The following is a 17,254-nucleotide window of genomic DNA, read 5'->3' on the forward strand; positions in this document are numbered from 1 at the left end:
GCTGAGGGGCAGTGGCTCAGTCCGCTGCTGGGGAGGGAGTTGGAAGGGCGTGGCTGCAGCTGAGGGGCACTCAGCAGTGCCCTAGTGCTGGTGCCAGACAGGGGAGTAGGCGCCAGGCTGCTCCTCAGAACGGGAAGTCTGGAAAGGCATTCCAGGCCCAGGGAAGTCCCTGAGCAAAGGCTGGCAGGGAGCGGGTGCTACACGCTGTGTCCCCAGATAGGAAGTACGTCCTTACCAGGAACGCTGAGCAGGCACCCACTGCCCTGCACTAGCTGGCTGGGTGCTCTTGAGCTGTGATTTCTGCACCTCTAAGATGAGGATATTGATTGCACTTGACTGAGCTGCTCTGCAGACGGGAGGCTGCAGAAAGCCCCTTGCCCAGGGCCTGGAAAATAGCGTTCCCTCGGTACAGGGCTAGTGGCAGTGAGGGAGAGGACCAGGTCACTGGTGTGACTGTAGCGCTGGGGGTGGGTGCATCCATTTTGACCTGTTTGTTGCAAATGATAGGAACTTGACCCAAAGTGACTTAAGCAGAGAAGGAATTTACTGTGTCCATGAAAAGAGTCAAACTGTAAAATACATCAAGAGGTTTCGTCTGAGCCAAATGTGAGTGACCACCCGAGAAGTACAGTCTTGAGAGCTCCTGAGAACATGTGCCCACAGTGGTTGGGTTACAGCTTGGTTTATATGTTTCAGGGAGATAGAAGACATCAGTCAATACATGTCAGGTACACATTGGTTCTGTCTGGAAAGGTGGGACAGCTCGAGGTGGGGCCTTACAGGTCATAGGTGCATTCAAAGATTTTCTGATTGGCCCTTGGTTGAAAGAGTTATTATCTCAAGACCTGGAATCGGTAGAAAGGAGCATCTGGGTTAAGATAAGGGGTTGTGGAGACCACGGTTCTTATTACATAAAAGAAGTCTCATAAGTGGCCATCCTTAGAGGCAATAGATGGCAAATGTTTCCTATTCAGACTTTTAAAAGGTCCTAGACTCTCGGCTAATCTCTTCAGGATCAGAAAAAGACCTAGAAAGGGAAAGGGATTCTGGAATATACATTTCCCCCACATGAGACAGCTTTGCAGAGTCATTTTGTTTTTACTTTGAGACAGAGTCTCACTCTGTCGCTCAGGCTGGAGTGCAGTGGCACAATCCCGGCTCATTGCAAACTCCACCTCCCAGACTCAAGTACTTGATTCATCTGCCTCAGCCTGCTGAGTAACTGGGACTACAGGCACCCGCCACCATGCCTGGCTAATTTTTTCATATTTTGTAGAGACGAGGTTTCACCATGTTGGCCAGTCTGGTCTCAAACTCCCAACCTCAGGTAATCTGCCCACCTCTGCCTCCCAAAGTGCTGGGGTTACGGGTGTGAGCCACCATGCCTGGCCTGCAGAGCCATTTTAAAATATGCCCAAAAATATATAGTTCGGGGTAAAATATTTGTATTTCTTTCAGGGTCTGCTCTCTGTCATGTGATGCTCTACTAGAGTCAGCCTGGAATTTGGTATCTTATTGCTACAGTTTTAAGATCTCTGTTTTAATGTTAATGTTATCAGTTGTGCCTGAATTCTGAAGGGAGGAGGTAGAATGAGACATGTCTGACTCGCCCCCTCTTCCCTTCATGGCCTGAACTAGGGTTTTAGGTTTCTTTGAAATCCCCTTGGCAGAGAAGAGGGGCTCATTCCTCCCCAATCATCAGCTGGCTGCAGGGCTTAGAATTAATTTTTGGCTTACAGCTGACGCTCATGACTGAATGTCTCCTTCAGGTGTGGCTTAATCAAGGGCTCAATTATGTCTCCAGCACCCAGTTTCTTTCTTTCTATCTTTTGACTGTGCTTTTTCTGTGCTGGCTTTATGGATAGACTTTTACCTCACCTCTCTCAGGCTCTAAATCTGCAGGGAAGAGACCCACATCTTTCAGCAGTCCCAGAAAAAGCCCCATCTCTGCCCCTGAGTAGGTAATATGACCACCCTTTGATCAGCCAATTTGGCCCAAGGAATACAAAGCCCCAATTGGCCAGGCTTAGCCATAGGCCCATGCTGGGAGCTAACAGGGCTGCTGACATCCCCTGAGCTGGGTGGCGTATGTAACACTCCATCTTAGATAATGTGATAGTCATTCACAGAGACGTGAAGTCTTCCACAGAGAGAGGAAAGAAGTAAGTGAATCTGCAATGAAGGTGAATGCTGAAGAGAAAAGGGGTCTTCTCTGGTGCCCTTTGGTCGTTTACAGCATTTTACAAAAGGATGTAGGTAAGGAAAAAGACTAATCTGTAATCAGAGAAACAAAGTTGCTTAGGTTACCGCTTAGGTTACCGCTGCCTGTCACATGACTCAGGTCTGGTAATCATGTTCTCTTAAGGCTCAAAATATGTTAAATTTCCAACAGCTTAGATTTTGAACAGCAACTTGTTTTCACATTCCTAAAGATGGGGAAGAGAACGCCGGGCCACAGGCAGTGATTGTCTGCCTGTGGGAGGGTGGGAGATGGGGCTGAGGAGGAGGGAGAAGCCACAGGGCAAACCCTTGACTGCCTTGGCCAGTCAGTGCGGTCAGTCCTCCAGGGTGTGCCGAGCACCCAGATGGGTAGGGATCGTGCTAGCAAAGGAACCACAGAGCCAGATAGCACAAGGCCATTTACAGGGGTGCGGGGGGAGCTGGCAGCTTGTGGGACATTTGAACTTTACCGCACAGAAGAGGAAAGGCCACCCAAAAGTTCTGCTGTGTTAGGATGTGCGTGGGTCATCAGTAGATGTCATGCGCGTCCGTGTGAAGAGACCACCAAACAGGCTTTGTGTGAGCAACATGGCTGGCTGTTTCACCCGGGTGCAGGCGGGCTGAGTCCCAAAAGAGTCAGCGAAGGGAGATAAGGGTGGGGCCGTTTTATAGGATTTGGGTAGGTAAAGGAAAATTACGGTCAAAGGGGGGTTGTTCTCTGGCAGGTAGGAGTAGGGGTCACAGGGTGCTCAGTGGGGGAGCTTTTTGAGCCAGGATGAGCCAGGTAAAGGAATTTGACAAGATAATGTTGTCACTTAAGGCAGGGACCAGCCATTTTCATGTCTTTTGTGGTGGAATGTCATCAGTTAAGGCGGGGCAGGGCATTTGCACTTCTTTTGTGATTCTTCAGTTACTTCAGGCCATCTGGGTGTATACGTGCAAGTCACAGGGGATGCAATGACTTGGCTTGGGCTCAGAGGCCTGACAGGAGGAGGAAGACAGGCAGCAGGAGCCGGCTAGGAAGCTGGCATGTAGGTCCAGGCAGCGCCAGGTGGGTGGAGAAGCCCAGCATCTGTGCTGAGTGAGTGTGCAGGTGAGGCTGCGAATCCAATGAGTGCGCAGGTGAGGCTGCGAATCCAATGAGTGCGCAGGTGAGGCTGCGAATCCAATGAGTGCACAGGTGAGGCTGCAAATCCAATGAGTGCGCAGGTGAGGCTGCAAATCCAGTGCCACCCACCTCACACTCAGGAGGCGCCCCTGCTATCTCATCCTTGAGATGTCTCTTGGGTGGCCACATGTGACCATCCCCCAGTGGCCAGAGAAGGCACCTCAAACTGAACTCCAACACCGCTAGCAGCCTGCGGGGATGCATTCTTCAGCTCCTGTTTGTTTCCTTGTGAGTTGCATGGTCAGGTCCTGTCCCAAGCATAAATACTACTGACCATTGTAAAATGGGTGTCTCCAGTGGGGTGGGTGGTTCACCTGGTCAGGAACTGCCAGACAAAGGGCATGTCCCCTCTGGGGACTGTCTCATGGTGCTGGAGTTAATTGCTCTCACCACAAGAGGTGAGCTCAGCCAGCATGTCTGGCAGCGCTTGGCCAGCAGCAGCGTGGAACCAGGGGCCTGTTGGGACTCGCTGCAACCCTCTTGGGACTGTAGTGTGCTTGACAGGACTTCTATTTAACTTTTCTTTGGTACTAATACAACATGAAAATTGTAAAATACACACGGCTAACATTTGTAAATGTATCCTTGTAAAACACCCTCTGACACCTGGGTGATGGTTTTAATCACTCAGATTTCCGAGAACACACACAAGGGTGCGACCGTAGTCCTCCCTCCTCAGGATCAGCCAAGCCAGGAGGCAACTGGAAATATTACCACATATGGGGAATGTCCCTCATTCTTCAGCAGCGGCTGCCTGCCTGCCTGCCTCGGGCTGGGAGTGGGATGTGAGCCAGAGGGGGCTCAGAAGAGGCCACCTCCCAGCAGGAGAGAAAGGGACCCCTGGTGTTTTTCTTTTGGAGGAAAGAGCTTTATTTTTAATATAAAAACTATTCTTAACTGTCATAAAAGTCCAGAAAAATACAAAGAAGGACATAAACCTCTTAAGGAATTCCCCTACCCAGTCACAGCTGATAACTCAGTGGGAGACATGCCTCTGGAAATCTCTTTTGCACATCATCTCAGAGCTGACTGAATCCTCTTTTGGATCAAGAGGGCTCATACTGTATATCCAGGTTTGACATCCTGCTTTCTGCTTTCAAATTTGACATGGATATTTCTAGGCCAGTCAGTGACGATCTGCCCCACCTTTTATTTATTTATTTTTATTTATTTTTTGACACAGAGTCTCCCTTGGTCTCCCAGGCTGGAGTGCAGTGGTGCAATCCCAGCTCACTACAGCCTCCACCTCCTGGGTTCAAGCGATTCTCTTGCCTCAACCTCCTGAGTAGCTGGGACTACAGGCGCCCGCCACCACACCCGGCTAATTTTTTGTGTTTTTAATAGAGATGAGTTTTCACCATGTTGGCCAGCCTGGTCTCAAACTTCCGACCTCAGGTGATCCGCCCACTTCAGCCTCCCAAAGTGCTAGGATTACAGGCGTGAGCCACCATGCCAGCCTGCCCTACCTTATAAATGGCCATGTGGTGGCCCACTGGGAATGTGGTTCCCACAGGGGACGTGTGTGTACCTGTGTGCTTTCATATGTGTGTGTGTCTGTGTGAGCCTGTGTGTTTACATGTGTGTACATGTGGATATACATGTGGGTATGTGTGTGCACACGTGTGTGTATTCGTCCGTTTTCACACTGCTATAGAGAAATACCTGAGACTGGGTAATTTATAAAAGAAAGAGGTTTAATTCACTCGCAGTTCTGCACGACTGCAGAGGCCTCAGGAAACTTACAGTCATGATGGAAGGGGAAGCAAGGTACGTCTTACATGGTGGCAGGAGAGAAAGAGAGAGTGCAAAGGAGGAGCTGTCAAACACTTACAAAACCATCAGATCCGTGAGAACTCACTCACTCTCATGAGAACAGCATGGGGGAAACTACCCCCAGGACCCAATCACCTCCCACCAGTCCCTCCCTCCCTCCACATGTGGGGATTATGGAGATTCTAATTTCAGATGAGATTTGGGTGAGGACACAGCCAAACTATATCAGTGTGTATGTGTGTATACACATACTTGTGTGTATGTATGTATGTGGATATATGTGCATGTGTGTGTATATGGGTGTGTACACATGTATGTGTGTGTGTGTTTGTGTATGCGTGTGTGCATGTGTATACGTGTGTATACGTGTGTATGTATATGTGTGTATATGCGTGTGTATGTGTGTATACACATACTTGTGTGTATGTATGTGTGTGGATATATGTGCATGTGTGTGTATATGGGTGTGTACACATGTATGTGTGTGTGTGTTTGTGTATGCGTGTGTGCATGTGTATACGTGTGTATACGTGTGTATGTATATGTGTGTATATGCGTGTGTATGTGTGTATACACATACTTGTGTGTATGTATGTATGTGGATATATGTGCATGTGTGTGTATATGGGTGTGTACACATGTATGTGTGTGTATGTGTGTGTTTGTGTATGCATGTGTGCATGTGTATACGTGTGTATACGTGTGTATGTATATGTGTATATATGCGTGTGTATGTGTGTATATGCATGTGGGTATGCATGTGTGTGTATATGGGTGTGTATACATGTATATGTGTATGTGTGTGTTTATGTGTGCATGTACACGTGTGTGCACGTGTATGCATGTGTGTATATGTGTGTATACGTGTGTATGTGTATGTGTGTATACGTGTGTGTGTGTATGCATGTGGGTGTGTGTATGCATGTGGATATGCGTGTGTGTGCATGTGTTGTATGAGTAAGATGAGGGATGGCAGGTAGGAAATGAATTCCAGAAAGAACAAAGTACACATGCAAAGGACTTGGGACAGGAGGGAGCCGTGGCTGCTGGAAGAAGTATACGAAAGCTGTGTCTGGACCTGAACCCTGATAGACCCTGCAGGGCCCTGGACCATGTTAAGCAGTTTTTTTTCTTTTTTAGCCTAAGAGCAATGGCATTTATGACTAGGTGTGCAATTGAAAACAACCCCTGTGGCTACATGGTGAAGCCCAGATTGGCTGCATAGAGGCAGGGAGACTGTTTCAGGGCAATTTGGGTCGGGGGCAAAACATGATGGCATCTTCGACACTGGTTGTGGACTGGTGAGTGTGAGAAATGGATGGATGCAGGTGATCTGTGGGAAGTCGAGGGAGCGGAACTTGGTGATGGGAAAGCACCCCAGGTGTGGCTGCAGGCTGTGTGGGTGGGATGGTGACACCCAGCCAGATGCTCTGCGCCTGTGAGCGGCAGTCAGTCACTATGACAGTGGGTTTTGCAAAAGAGGAAAATTTTATGCACAAGACTGCTGAGCAAGGAGACTGGAGAACAAATCTCAAACTTGCCTCCCAGAGAATAGGGCCTAGGGAGGAGTAAGAAGTGGGTGATCTAAGGCGTGGGAAAGATGACTGGCTGGTGGGGAAGGTGAGGGCATCGGGATTTTGGGTGAACATGATTGAGCTACATGGTTCTTCATGGGACGTATGTTTAAGAAAAAGACAGTGTTAGCATGATCCAAGAAAAGTGTTTTTGGCCCTCTGAAGTCGGGCATTCGCTCAGGCCTACTTGAAGGGCTCATGGTCTCTACTGGCTTAAAATGGACAAGAGCTAACTGTAAGTTCCCAAAAAACAACTTTAAGCAACCATTACTATAGCGATCCACACATTAGAGGTGTTCTCTGTAAGGGAGCTAGTGGGAATTTAGTGATGTATTGTTTGGCCACATGACTGTTAGCATAGGTTAAAAAATTAAGGCGCGAGTGACTAGAAGCAAGCAGGCAGATTAAGTTTGGAGTCCCAATCAGATGCGTCCCTCAGTTTCAAGGGTGGATGGAGCGGCCAGCACCTAGTGGAGCAGCACGTGGGCAGATGTGATTAACACCCACTGATGGGGCATGGCCAAGGGGACGCAGGATGCCCAGCCGCACCACAGTGAAAGGTGCCACACAGCACATGGTAGGTGTTGAGTTAGTGTGGATACGTAGGGAGGAGTATGGAGAAGCCATGCTCATCCTCTTCCACTCTGAGAGGGCTGTCCTATGGAAGAGGGTCAGATGAATCAGGTGGCGCCAACATGCAGAGCGGGGTTCAGCACACGGAGCTCGTAAGAGGCAGAGCTGAGATTCAAGCTAAGGTGCTGCTGGCAGCCACTGCAACATTCTGTCTTCTGAGTTAATTACAGTGTGGAAAATGCATTTTTTTGAGACACGGTCTCACTCTGTCACCTAGGGTGAAGTACAGTGGCACAATCACAGCTCACCATAGCCTCAACCTCCTGAGCTCAAATGATCCTCCCACCTCAGCCTGCTGAGTAGCTGGGATTACCCACATGTGCCACCACACCCAGCTAATTTTTTACTTTTTGTAGAGACAGGGTCTTACTATGTTGCCCTGGCTGGTCTTAAATTCCTGGGCTCAAGTGATCCTCTCACCTCGGCCTCCCAAAGTGCTGGGATTTCAGTCATGAGCCACTGCGTCCAGCCTGAAAATGAATTTCTAACCTGTCTTAGGTGCCCCCAGCTTCCCAGTACAGACAGGCATTTTGCTCCTTAGATAGGAAAGTGTATCAGCCAGGGTTTTCCAGAGAAACAGAACCATTAGGTGGATGAATGGTGGGTGGATGGATGGATAGATGGATAAGCGGATGCATGGGTGGGTGGATCGATGGGTTGGTGGATGGATGGGTGGATGGGTGGGTGGATGGATGGATGGATGGGTGGATGGATGGATGGATGGATAGATGGATGCATGGGTGGGTGGATGGATGGGTTGGTGGATGGATGGGTGGATGGGTGGGTGGATGGATGGATGGATGGGTGGATGGATGGATGGATGGATAGATGGATGCATGGGTGGGTGGATGGATGGGTTGGTGGATGGATGGATGGATGGATGGATGGATGGATGGGTGGATGGATGGGTAGGTGGGTGGATGGATGGATGGATGGATAATTGGTTGGGTGGGTGGGTGGATGGATGGATGGATGGATGGATGGGTGGATGGATGGGTAGGTGGGTGGGTGGATGGATGGGTGGGTAGATGGATGGGTGGGTGGATGGATAGGTGGGTGAATGGATGGGTGGATGGGTGGGTGGATGGATGGATGGATGCATGGATGGATGGATGGATGGATGAATGGAGGAGTGGATGGATGGATTGGTGGATGGGTGGATGGGTGGATGGGTAGGTGGGTAGGTGATTGATGGGTGGATGAATGCATGGGTGGACAGATGAATGGATTAATGGATGGATAGATGCATGAGTAGATGGATGGGTGGATGGATGAGTGGGTGGATGGGTGGGTAGGTGGATGGGTGGGTGAATGGGTGGGTGGGTGGATGAGTGTGGATGGATGGATGGATGGATGGATGGATGGATGGATGGATGAATGGAGGAGTGAATGGATTGGTGGATTGGTGGATGGGTGGATTGGTAGATGAATCGGTGGCTGCGTGGATGGATGGATGGATAGATAGATAGATAGATAGATAGATAGATAGCCACAGCCATATACTAAGAAGTTTATTTTAAGAACTTGGCCCACACAATTGTGCAGGCTGGCAATTCTGCAATGTGAAGGGCGGGCCAGCAAGCCAGGGACTCAGGCAGGAGTCCATATTCCAGGCTGGGCTTCTTCTCTGGGAAACCTCAGTATTTACTCTTCAGGCTGTCAACAGACTACATGAGGCTCCTGCATTATTGAGGGCAATCTCCTTTTCTTGCAGTCAGTTGACTGTCAATGTGAGCTGCATCTACAGCACACTTTCACGGCAGCATCTAGACTAGTGCATGACCAAACAGCCGGGCCCCACAGCCCAGCCACGTCAACACGTACAATTCAGCCGTCTCAGAACGTAAGGTGAATGGGTGGAAAGGGACTTCTTGTCTGGCCTGAGACCCTCCCGGGTCCGTGGCTTGAGGATTCGCACTCTGAGACCTTTCTGCTTGCTTGGCGGGGCAGGGCAGAGCAGGAAAACAATGCTGTAACCACAGGAGCTTTTGTAAACTGCACACTTAGTCATAAATGCCATTGCTCTTAGGCTAAAAACCAACTGCTTAACACAGTCCAGGGCCCTGCAGGGCCCATCCTGTCCTCACCTTTCCCTGCTCAGGTCAGACACCTCAGCTTTCTTCTTCCTTTTTTTTTTTTTTTTTGAGACGTAGTCTTGCTGTGTCACCCAGGTGCTGGAGTGCAGTGGCACAATCTCAGCCTACTGCAACCTCCACCTCCCTGGCTCCAGTGATTCGCCTGCCTCACCCTCCCGGGTAGCTGGGACTACAGGCACGTACCACCACGCCCGGCTAATTTTTGTATTTTTAGTGGAGACGGGGTTTTGCCATGTTGGCCAGGCTGGTCCCAAACTCCTGATCCACCCGCCTCAGCCTCCCAAACTGCTGGGATTACAAGCGTGAGCCACCATGCCCAGTGACACCTCAGCTTTCTTATGCTTCCCCCAGCAGCCAAGGTTCCTCCTGCCCCAGGCCTTTGCACACACACTTTATTCTTCCTGGAATTCATTTCCTACCTGCCGTCCCTCACCCTACACACACATACACACACACACACACACACAGCCAGGGCAGCAGCTCATTGCTGGAGTCCTGTGGTTTCTTGAACTGTCCTCTTACAGGCCCTGAGGCCAAATGCACACCAGGGTTTGCTCAAGCAGTGAGAGCTCAAACTGTTGGAATGTGCCTGAAAAATGAGGGCCCCACATGGAAGAATATCTCCTTTGTTTAAACTCATCCAACTGGTCTGAGGAGAGGGTGTGTCCTGGCAGACTGAGGGTGACAGTCGGAGGTTTGGAGCCACATGCGTGTGTCTGAGAGATAGGTTCGCACCAGAATCCCGGACCTGAGAGCCTCTCTGGCCAAGACAAGGAAGAGAAACACAAGCAGAACTGTGTGGCTGGGAGAAAGTGTCGGGAGTCAGGAGAGTGGCGGGCAGACGCCAAATGCAGGGGCCTCGTGGGCCAGGACGGTGGTGGGGGAGCCCCGTGGCGCCACAGCAGAGAGCAGGACAGGCAGTGGCAGCTGGAGGTGTTGGGAGGCAGCGCTGCAGAGGGGAGCCCACATTCACAGATGCAGACAAGACATCTTGTCCCTCAGTGAGGATGGGACAGTGCTGTGAGCCGACAGGCCTGTGCTCACCCTCATGGTACTGAGAGCCAGAGAAGGTCAGCACTGACTCAGCCTCGAGGGACACAGCATGGCCCCAGGGCCTGCGTGGTGAGCGCAATCCAGGAGGGCCTCCAGGAGGAGGGGACACTCGAGTCAGGACCAGTAGGATGAGGAAGAACTGCCAGTGAATGGGAGAGGGAGCACTGCGTGGTGCTTCCCCTGGGGTTCCACAGCACACCATGGAGCAGAGGAGTGGAGGAGAGGTGTGCAAGGCTGTGGCGGGGTAGGGTCCTGGGCCCACCTGATAGCCATGACATTGCCCCGCTAAGCCACTGTCCCCTCTCTGCCCCATAGGCTGTGGGGGAGGTCCCAGGGTGTGGAGGGAGAGCTCGCCTGGAGGGACAGTGGCCACCATCATTATGACAGTGATGTCGCTGTCGGTCCTGTAGGGACCTCCTGCTGGGAGGGCTGGAACTTTGGGGCCTCTCCCAGGGGCGTCTGAGATTGGTAGGGTCAGCGGAGCTGGGAGTACCCTGAGGGGACTTAGGGCTGGAGATTGGTGGGGGAGTTGGCCGGGATAACCTGTGCCTGCTGGAGTGGAGGTGGCACAGGTCCCTGAGGCTTCACAGCAAACCTGAGATGGTCCTGGAGGTCCAGGTGGGAGGCAGGAAGTAAGGGTGGAGGAAAGGTCAAGCCACCTAGCCTGACTCCCAAGTCTGGCTCCGCCACTTCTTGGCTATGTGACCTTGGGCAAGTCACACAGCCTCTCTGAGCCTGGGCTTCCTGAGGCGGTCCCCCTGCCGTGCTGCGAAAACACCTCCTTGCAGGATGTTCCCTGGGGAAACCAGTGCACCTCAGCAATGAGGCCGCCCCACCCTCTGCAAAGACACCCACCCCAGGCTTCCTTCCTTCCAGCTGTGCTTGGCCTGCGCAAGCGCTGGGGGTGAGGTGCACTCCTGCAGGGCCTTCAGGAACCTGGGGCCAGAGGAGCTGGCTTGAGGCCAGAAAGCTGGCCCTGCCTCTGGGGTCAACTGGGGCTCACCCATCCTGCCTGCCCTGGCAGACCCGTGGAGAAAGCCTCCCTGCCTCTGGCCGAGTGAGATCGAGTGCCAGTTCTGCAGCTGGCCACGGGGTGGGGACCTTTGAGCCCTTCTCACCCAGGAGGCAGTGGAGACTCAGCCAGGTGAGGTGTGACACTCAGAATCCCGTAGCTGGAGCCCAGAGTTAGGAACAGACCCCCTGCTGGGGACAGCCCCTTATGTGACCCTCACCCAGTCTTCCAGATACCCAGGCAACCAAGTTCTGTTCTCACGCTGCAGACAGAAAACAGGACTGGAGCCTGGGGAGAGGTGGTCCCTGCCAGGCCCCTAGACCCCTGACCCCAAGTCCTGGGCCCTGTAGGCCACATATGAGTGGCCCAGTCCAGCCCATGTGCTCAGGACACCCCTGGCCCCTCCCTGTTGCTATGGTCTGCCAAACCAGGCTGCTCCCCGGGGCCTCTGGTGATGCAGTGTCCCAGGCCCAGTGCCGCTCCCCGGGGCCTCTGGTGATGCAGTGTCCCAGGCCCAGTGCCGCACTCCCAGAGAAGGTACCATTCACAGCAACTTCAGAAGCCGCCCAGATACTGCCTCCAACACCTCAGCCGCACCACCCTCCACCGCCCCTCACAGTCATCCCCAAGGGTACCTCTGCTTCCCACACCCACCTCCCAACACCCTGCCAGCCTTCCTGCTTGCCTGCCAGCTCCAAGTCTTCCTCGAATCGCCCTCCCCAGAGGCTCCCACAGCCTGGAGCCCATGGTGTCATCCTCACACCTGGCCTTCTCTCCTTCCCCAGCATGCGGGGCATGACTGCCCACTGTCTGCTCCCTCTCCATTTCTCCCTCCTCCAGCAAAGACCTGACCCCAGCTAAACCCAAGAGACCATTCACTCACCAGTCTTCCTCCCTTTAAATACGCAATTGCAGATGGTAGGGGGCACTGCCCAGCCATCCTGCCACACCACCCCCCGACACCTTCTCTCTGCCCGCCAGCACCTTTGTGCCCCTCCCCTAGCCTCCCCCAGCAGGAAGCAGGAATGTGGCCACAGGGAGGCCTGCCCCAGCCAGGCGCCAGCACTGAACTCTCCTGCCCTTCGCCCTTCAGTGTCAGCCTCTGGTCCTTTACATATTTACTTATGTGTCAGTTCACCACCCCAGCCTACCCCTGCCAGGGGCCTTATGTCTCTGGCTTTCCATGTCTGGAACAAGGTCTGATATCACCAGGTCTTGGATAAAGCTAGAAATGATTTTCCTTTTTCATTCCTTTGATCGTATTTGTCTTGATTGTTCCACCGTAATTCAGAAGATGGTGATTTGGTACCTGTAAGTGCAGGGCTGCTATCTTAAATGACACATTGAGTGTCTTAAATGTCTTAAGAGACACGGTCTGAAATGACAATTCTAAGTTTCTGTGGACTGGCTGATGGATTTCTCAGCACCAAGAAACCCTGATCTCAGCACCATGCAAGTGGTTCCTTTCTGGCAAGCACCGGGATTCTTTTCCTCTTCGCAAACTCGAGATAGCAGCAGGCGGCTGAGGGCCTCTTCTTGGCGGACTTGCTGGATATAGTGTGTGTGTGTGTGTGTGTGTGTGTGTGTGTGTGTGTGTGTGTGTGTGTGTGATAGAGACAGAGAGAGAGAGAGAGTGACTCTGGGCCCAGATTCAACTAAAACATGACATTCTGGGGGATTTCCTGAGTCCCCTCCTCCAGATCACCCCAACTACTGGGCCTCCAAAATCCAGTGCATACCTCACAGATTTGGTGACTTTTGCGAAATGCGTGAATGGCAATGGTTTACACTTTTCATAGTTGACCAGATGTCTCCACTTCCATTTTCTCTTTTGCTAATCACAGTGATTCTAATATAGCACTTGAGTTGTTTGTTTGTTTGTTTTTTGAGACAGGGTCTTACTATGTCACCCAGGTTTGAAGTGCAGTGGTGTGATCACAGCTTACTGCAGCCTCGACCCCCTGGGCTCAAGAGATCCTCCCACCTCAGCCTCCTCAGTGGCTGGGACTCTAGGTATATGCCAGCACACCCAGCTAATTTTTGTAATTTTTGTAGAGATGGGGTCTTGCCATCTTACCCAGGCTGATCTCAAACTCCTGAGCTCAGGTGATCTGCCCGCCTTGGCCTCCCAAAGTGCTGGGATTACAGGTATGAGCCACCATGCCCATCCAAACTGACCATTTTAACCTTTTTATTTTATTTTATTTATTTTTTTGAGATGAAGTCTTACTCTGTCACCCAAGCTGGAGTGCAGTTGGTGCGATCTTGGCTCACTGCAACCTCTACCTCCTGGGTTCAAGCGATTCTCCTGCCTCCCGAGTAGGTGGGATTACAGGCGTGCACCACCATGCCTGGCTAATTTTTGTATTTTTAGTAGAGATGGTGTTTCGCCATATTGGCCAGGCTGGTCTTGAACTCCTGACCTAAGGTGATCCACCCACCTCGGCCTCCCAAAGCTCTGGGATTACAGGTGTGAGCCGCCACCCCCGGCCCATTTTAACCATTTTAAAGTGTACCACTCAGTACCATTCACTGCATTCACCACATTGTGCCGTCAGCCCTACTCTCCAGCTCCAGAACATTCCAGCTCCGGAACATTTTCTTCACCACAAGAGGAAACCCCATACCCATTAAACAGTCCCTCCCCATTCCTCTCTGCCCCAGTCCCTGGCCACCATGAATCCATGCTCTGTCTCTATGGACTTGCCTGTTCTGGACATTTCAGAGAAGTGGAATCGTACACTATGTGGTCTTTGGTGTCTGGCTTCCTTCACGGAGCCAGCAGGCATGTTTGGGGCTTGCCTATGCTGTGGCATGTGTCGGAACTTCACGGCCTTTTAAGGCTGAAGGGTATTCCGTCACATGGACATGCCACATTCTGTGTATCTATTCGTCCATTGATGGACACCCGGCTTGTTTCCACGTTGCAGTGATTTTTGAGTAATGCTGCTAGGAACGTGGACGACCGTCATCTGTCTCAGTCCCTGTTTTCTTCCTCCAGGTGTCCATCCAAGAGTGGATGGCTGGGGCATGTGATAACTGTGTGGAACGTGTCGCAGAACTGTGGAAAGCTGCTCCCACGTAGCTGCACTGAAGCCGTACTTTTCAGAGGGCGGCAGACAGGGATTCTGGGCAGAGCCTGGCCTCTTCCTGCCACTAGCCTTCTCCAGCCTCCTTCCAGTTCCTCCTCTCAGCCCCGCCCAGGCGAGGCAAGGGAAGCATCCCTGTGGATGGAAAGCCCCAGGCTCCCTGGAAAGGCTCCTCATGGGAGGGGAGGCCTGAGCCAGCTCTGAGGGATGTGGGGTTTCTCAGTCTGCTGAGGAAGACAGGCAGGAGAGTAGGGGTTGCAGGCCCTGCAAGGCAGAGCTAGAAGGCAGGTGGCTGCTTGGCGAGGAGCTCCACAGAGCTTGCGGTGGCTGAGGTCATACTAACACATGCGGCCAGCACCCACGGGTACAGTCCACAGCCAGTGCTGGCCTATGTCCACGCCTTCCTCCCCACAGCTCCAGGTATGAGCTCTGGGGGACCTCATTACACAGATGAGCAGAGTGAGGCTCCAGGGGCTAACTCACTCCTATGGCATCCCAGAAGCACTGGCATCCACGCCCTGACCACCAAGCTGTGTGTCTCTCCACGGTGACCCCAGACAAGAAGCTGGGCTCAGAGAGGCGGAACAACTCTCTCACGCTCACACACCAGGGCCTTCCGGTGGAGGGAGGGTTTGTGCCCGGGCCTGGGCCCTGCCTGGCATCGTTGCTCACTGTCCACACCCCAGCCTCCTGGGCTATGAAGTCCAGGGAGTTAAACCCTCCACCTCCTGCTCTCAGATGGCAGCTGTGACTGCTCACTGAAGTAACGAATATGATCGCCAAAGGAAATCTATAAAAGCTCAGACATCCGCGGGCAGGTAGGGGTCCTGATCCAGGATGTGTTAATGAACTTGGTTTGCAGCAGCAGATGCCTTTGTAGGGGTCAAGAGTGGAAGGTTCTGGCTCCAGCTCCACCACTGGGCGCTGTGTGTTCCCTGTGTGTCCCTGACAGGGTCACCGTCCCTGAGCTCAGTTCTTTCACTGCAGAGAGGGTGCCAGGAACCGCCAGGAGGCCGGGCACGCTGAGGGCCACCCCGTCCTCAATGCAATCCTGCCCCTGCGTTGCTTGGCAGCAGCACATGGCCCAACGGTGTCCCTTGCTGCGTGCTAACTGGTCCCTTCTGTTTTGCCTTTTTGTTTGAAGAGACACTTGTCGCCCGAGGAGTTCCAGGAAGTGTTTGGGATGAGCATCGAGGAGTTTGACCGCCTGGCCCTCTGGAAGAGGAATGACCTTAAGAAGAAAGCCCTGTTGTTCTGACAGCTGCCAGCCTGCCCCACCGGTGTGTGCCAGGCGCCGAGGCGAGGGGTCCCTGGCGAGCACCACGCACACCCCTCCCACATACCTTGCTCTGGCTTCTCTGTGTCGATGGGGTGGGCGGGAGGGGGTCCCCCAGCAGGTGCAGCCCCTGTGCCTGCCGGCGACGCTCCTGCCCGTAGTTTAGGGCCGAGACGGCTAGCTTCACACCACCCTTCCCCGCTGTGGCTTGGTGTCAGGCAAAGGCTGCAGAGTGGCTGTGTCGGGCATTAGACGGAGCACACAGGTGGCTGCAGCCCAGTCTACCTTCCCAGCATCCTCGAGGTGCCCTGGCCCTGGTGCTAGGCATGTGGCGGACAGAGGTGGCTGGGACGTGAGCTGTGAGACTTGTTGATGATAGGTGCTGACACCATTGTTGGGGGTGGGCACACGGCCCTTCGGAGCCTGGGCAGCCTGGCCTCACAGGTGGACTCGGAGACAGGGCAGGGAGCATCCGGGACAGTGCCAAGAGTGGGGTGTGTGATTTTTGCAGGCGTCTGTGATGGGTCTCTTTAGTGACAAATGTCAATGAGGGACAAGACAGGGCACCTTCCGCCAGCGCCCCTCTGTGTGCTGCGTTCCTCTTCCAGATCACCCCCTAGATGCCTACACAATATCTTTAAAGTAACACAGAAGTTTTTATTTTATTACAAAGTATAGCCTACTTACACGCGAGATGACATATAGAGAGTTTAATTTTACAGTCCCCCGCAGGGGAGCGGCCTCCAGCCTTATTCTCCACCGCTCGGATCTGTGTGGTTTCAGTCAGTTCTTGGTGTGGTCCTCATACATAGAGTTCCCTGTCTGCTTTCTTTTTTCTTTCTTTTTTCTTTTTCTTGTCACACAGGTAACCTTAAAGACAGACCCCTCTAAGTAACGCTTTGTAAACACACGTGAAGCAGAGCCGCCACTGTTTGCCTTGCGGCTGTTTTTCCAAATCTTGGAGAGAAAACATCCTCCACTGACGGCCAAAGCCCCAGAATCAAGGGTTTCCATGTACCCGGCCTGACACCCGACGCAGCTCTCAGTGCACCATCCTTGTGCTGCGGCTGGCGGTGTCTTAGCCTGAAACAGACAACCACACGCTGTTGGGGAGACCAGGATGGAGATGGGATGGAGATATGGCTCTTCTCATCTTCGAAGCCAGCAGGGCATCCTGGAGCGGGAGGCTGGCCGGGTTCCCCAAGCAAAGGCGTTGGTGTCCGTCCTTAGGCGTGCGTTAGGGTGCAGCGCCGGCCGTCACGGGATGCGGATAAGCGCGCTGAGAGGTGGATGAAACACCAAAGTCTGTGTCCCCGTCCGCAGTGGGTGTTGCCTCTTTGTGTGTGTCCCGATGTTCCTG

General features: G+C 52.7%; 1 protein-coding gene across 4 annotated transcripts in view; it reads left to right on the forward strand.

Moving 5' to 3' along the window:
* The window catches only part of ABLIM2 (actin binding LIM protein family, member 2), a 194,076-nt gene extending 177,091 nt beyond the window's left edge, over positions 1-16,985 (forward strand). For 3 of the 4 annotated variants that reach the window (XM_011935390.1, XM_011935391.1, XM_011935392.1), the window contains one exon: positions 15,763-16,985. In XM_011935390.1, coding sequence (XP_011790780.1) covers positions 15,763-15,876 — 114 coding nt within the window. In that variant the 3' untranslated portion in view covers positions 15,877-16,985. The remainder of the gene's footprint in view (positions 1-15,762) is intronic. The other variant, XM_011935389.1, reaches the window with a different exon arrangement.
* Positions 16,986-17,254: the final 269 nt, after the last annotated feature.

Source organism: Colobus angolensis, unplaced genomic scaffold, assembly GCF_000951035.1.
Source record: "Colobus angolensis palliatus isolate OR3802 unplaced genomic scaffold, Cang.pa_1.0 Scaffold143, whole genome shotgun sequence".
Classification (NCBI taxonomy): domain Eukaryota; kingdom Metazoa; phylum Chordata; class Mammalia; order Primates; family Cercopithecidae; genus Colobus; species Colobus angolensis.